The sequence below is a fragment of the Solanum pennellii genome, chromosome 1 (genome assembly GCF_001406875.1).
Source record: "Solanum pennellii chromosome 1, SPENNV200".
Lineage (NCBI taxonomy): Eukaryota > Viridiplantae > Streptophyta > Magnoliopsida > Solanales > Solanaceae > Solanum > Solanum pennellii.
Window position 1 is genome coordinate 61,261,071 of NC_028637.1, and position 4,109 is coordinate 61,265,179.

Below are 4,109 nucleotides of genomic sequence, written 5' to 3' on the forward strand. Positions count from 1 at the left end.
TTTTTTTTCTCATTCTTCCTTTAATAACCATATTTTTAATAAATAAATAAAAAAAATAAAAAAATAATAAAATAAACATAAAAAATAAAAAAATAAAAAATTACTTTTTTTGTGTGTATGATTTTTACGTTATTCTTATTTAAAAATAATATATTTTATTAAGCTTAATTTGTCACTATCATAATAGAGGAAAATATGAATCCATATGGAAAGGGACATAAGTGACAAAGGGAGGATCAATCACCTCGATTCATGATAATGGATAAGGCTCCGACACTCTTGAAGACATGGTATGAAAATATGACGAACCATGGACAAGGAATGGTGTTGAAACGCTTGGGATTTCTACGAAGCCTTTTGTATGTTGAACCACGACGTGATTTGATAGAAGCACTAGTGCATTTTTGGGACCCGTTAAGGAATGTATTCCGTTTTTCTGGTTGCGAACTCACCCCACCCTTGAGGAGATAGGGGCATTCATTGGAAAGGGTAAACATCTTCACAAAGGAGAGCCTATGATACCAAAACATATTAGTGGAAGGAGGTTTCTAGAATTACTGCATATAAATGAGAATGATATAGGTGGTTGTCTCGATAATGGATGGGTTCCATTAGAATTTTTGTACAAAAGATATGGCAAAAGTGATGGATTTGAAGTGTATGGAAAGAAACTCCGTAATAATGGGTGTCGTCTGACCTGGGAAGCACATAGTTATGATGCCTTCGTGGTGGCTTTTTTGGGGATCATGGTATTTCAAAAAAAGGGAGGAAAATTAGCATGAACTTGGCTGCACTCATTACAGCTTTTGAGAAAAAACCTAATATCACCCTCGTACCAATGATTCTGGCAGACATCTATCTTGCTTTAACATTTTGCAAGGATGGAAAAGACTACTTTGAGGGATGCAATATGTTATTAGAACTATGGATGATTGAACACATTAATCATCACCCTTATGTAGTGGACTTTAAAGTAGAATGGAATTATTATATTGGAGGCCACAAAGAAAGAATCAAAGATCATAGTTTTCGAAAGGGTATTGAAGCTTGGAAGCAACACCTCAATAATCTGAATGCTGACAAGATTGTGTGGAATTATCATTGGTTTCCGTCGGCCGAGGTTATATACCTGTCTACTTTTCGATCATTCATCGTCCTAATGGGTCTTCGAGGAGTCCAACCTTACATGCCACTTAGAGTTATGTAACAACTTGGGCGACACCAGTTTCTACCACCTAATGAAGATATGCAGAATTCATGTATGACTTTCATGCCGAGATACCTTTAAGGCAATCAGAGATATTTAAGATTTGGGGGGGGGGGATGCATACTCTCAAGTCCCCACGATATGGTGAAGGATCGCACAAGAGGCGAGGTGGACCAAGCGTACTTAGAGTGGGTTCATGATCATCCCCTTCCTAAGGTTATGCCAGAAGGGTCAATAAAAGGATCCATAGATCGAGAAGCAGAAATTGAGGTTAGGATTAAGCAAGCTCGCCTCAAAGTCGAAAGAAGATATAAATCTACTCTGGATATCCTAAGTAATGACCTGAAAAACGCTAAAGTGGAGTTGGCCCAACTTGATGCGATATTTGAAGTTAGAGTTAGAAAACACCATTCTACCATTCTGACCTTATAAGAAGACTTGGGCATTGCAACAGGAGCTATGGAGCAACAGGAAGAGGAGTATAAGAAAGAAAAGGCCCAGCTTATCTGCGCACAGTCTAGACTCCAAACTCAAGTTAAAGGCTCTATGGAACGGGAAAGAGAAATATCAAGGCGTTTCAGTGCTTAAGCAGACTGTGAGATTGAGAGAGGTCAAAGTATAGCCGAGCGAGATGCACTCCACCTTCAAATTGAAGATCTCCAAGAACAAAGGGAAAATTTGACGCATGAAGTCAATACTGCTCACCACTGGTTACAGAATTGTTATGACAATATGGATGAAGCCAAAGACCGAATAATACAACTCAGGGATGAACTCAATAGTGTTTATGCTAGATATTTACACCAAAACAATGAGAGGTTGGGCCGACATGCCCGTGCTTTGGCCCCATATCTACTGTAAGCGTTGGCGAAGATTTAATAGGGTCTTGGAGATGATTGAGATTCGAGGATTTAGTTTCTTTTCGAGTCTATTTTCTTAGTAGTGATTATTTCATTTTATTTTATTATTTTTTTCTCTTTCTTTCTTTTTCGTTTATGTTATTTTATTTCATTTAGAGTCTATCTAAGTCCTAGGTACTTCTGTTTTTTATGTTTTATTCAAATCATTGTTTTAAAAATATTTGAAAATGATTGAAAAAGATTTGCTTTTGGTCACCTTATGTGCATATGTCATGCAAAAAAAAGGTAATATCTTTCTCGAACTACGCAAGATCTGATTCATGGGCCAAACATGATACGTAGGCAACCCAGGGGGTTCGATCCAAATTATTTTTTTCTTTCTTCTCTCTCGGAAAAAAAATCAAAATAATAATAATAATAATGATAATAATGATAATAATAATAATAAATAAATAAATAAGTAAGTAAGTAAATAAATGAATATAATAAAATAATAAAAAACTAAGGAAGAGAACAATGTGTAGGTAAGCCGGGATGAAACAGAAGGTCCTCCGTATTAGAAGTATGTATGTGGATGCAATGTGCATAATTTCTTAAACGCTAATCGGTTTTTTACTCCATTCAGAGATAGAGAGAGGAAGAGAGAGAAATAAAGAGAGACATACTAGCTTAAAGGTAGTTGGTTTGTGGTTAAACTGACATCACATCCTTACAATACAAGATCGAAAGGGAAACATAAAATGTCCCCCAAAGACGGAAATGAATACGACAATGCTGAGATCCAAAACCAGATGACTTCACAAGAAACAGGGACAACAGAAGAGATAAAGGCATTAAAACAACAAATGACAGAGATGTACGAGGCTTGGATGAGTGGACAACCTCCACTGTCTTCAATTCGGGACTATTTTAATACAAATATGTCTCCCCCTATCCAGGTGTCGATAAGCTATCCGATATATCCCGCTGGATTCGGCCCCTATGCTAACACATCCAATGTTGCTGGGACTTCTATGGTGCGCCCTTCGAATACACCTATGATAAGCAATCCACTCTTTGTGTCAACTGCCTCGACTAACAGCGTCCCGCAACCAACGATGGTGCCCAAATCCAACAGCGATCCTCCGCCCAAAGTTGGGCGTGATCACAGTCACACTCTTGAAGAGTCCATTAAAATTCCAAGCTCTCATCCCCACATTCATCAATATAGTTCCCCTGTCAAAATTGAGAAGATAGTCAAGAATGAGGAACATGAAGAAATGACTAAGAAAATGAAGAGTTTGGAACAGAGTATAAGAGATATGCAAGGACTAGGAGGCGACAAAGGCATCTCGTTCAGTGACTTGTGTATGTTTCCTCACGTCCATTTGCCTGCTGGTTTTAAAACTCCAATGTTTGAGAAATACGATGGTCATGGAGACCCCATAGCTCATCTAAAGAGATATTACAACCAATTGAGGGGTGCAGAGGGCAAAGAAGAGTTACTTATGGCCTATTTTGGGGAAAGCTTAGTAGGGATTGCATCTGAATGGTTCATAGATCAGGATATCACCAACTGCACACATTTGATGATTTGGCTCGATGTTTTGTACAACAATTCCAATATAATATTGACATTGTGCCAGATCGCTCCTCGTTAGCCAACACAAGGAAAAATACCACGGAAAATTTTCGTGAATATGCTATTAGATGGAGGGAACAAGGTGCTAGGGTTAAACCACCAATGAAGGAGTCAGTGATGATTGACGTTTTCTCCAGGCGCAAGAACCTGATTACTTTCACTATCTGCTTTCTGCCGTCGGGAAGACATTCGCTGAAGTTATTAAGGTAGGGGAAATGGTGGAAAATGGCATCAAGTCTGGAAAGATTGTAAGTCAAGCTTCCTTAAAAGCCACAACACAAGTGCTTCAAAATGAATCTGGAAATATTGGAGGGAAGAAGAGAAGGGAAGATGTAGCCGCTATTGTATCAGCGCCTAGGACTCATCTCCAAGATAATTCCCCACAACACTATTTTCCTTCCCAAGCTCCACAATATTCTGT

The 4,109-nt window shown here is 38.3% G+C and overlaps 1 protein-coding gene across 1 annotated transcript; it reads left to right on the forward strand.

Annotated features, from left to right (window-relative positions):
• Positions 1-2,807: 2,807 nt before the first annotated feature.
• LOC107021771 lies at positions 2,808-3,707 on the forward strand. The gene has a single exon (XM_015222481.1). The coding sequence runs from the start codon at positions 2,808-2,810 to the stop codon at positions 3,705-3,707; it is 900 nt and encodes a 299-aa protein (XP_015077967.1).
• Positions 3,708-4,109: the final 402 nt, after the last annotated feature.

Coding starts and splice junctions, on each gene's coding strand:
- LOC107021771 (XM_015222481.1), top strand. CDS start 2,808: ATGTCCCCCAAAGACGGAAATGAATACGACAATGCTGAGATCCAAAAC.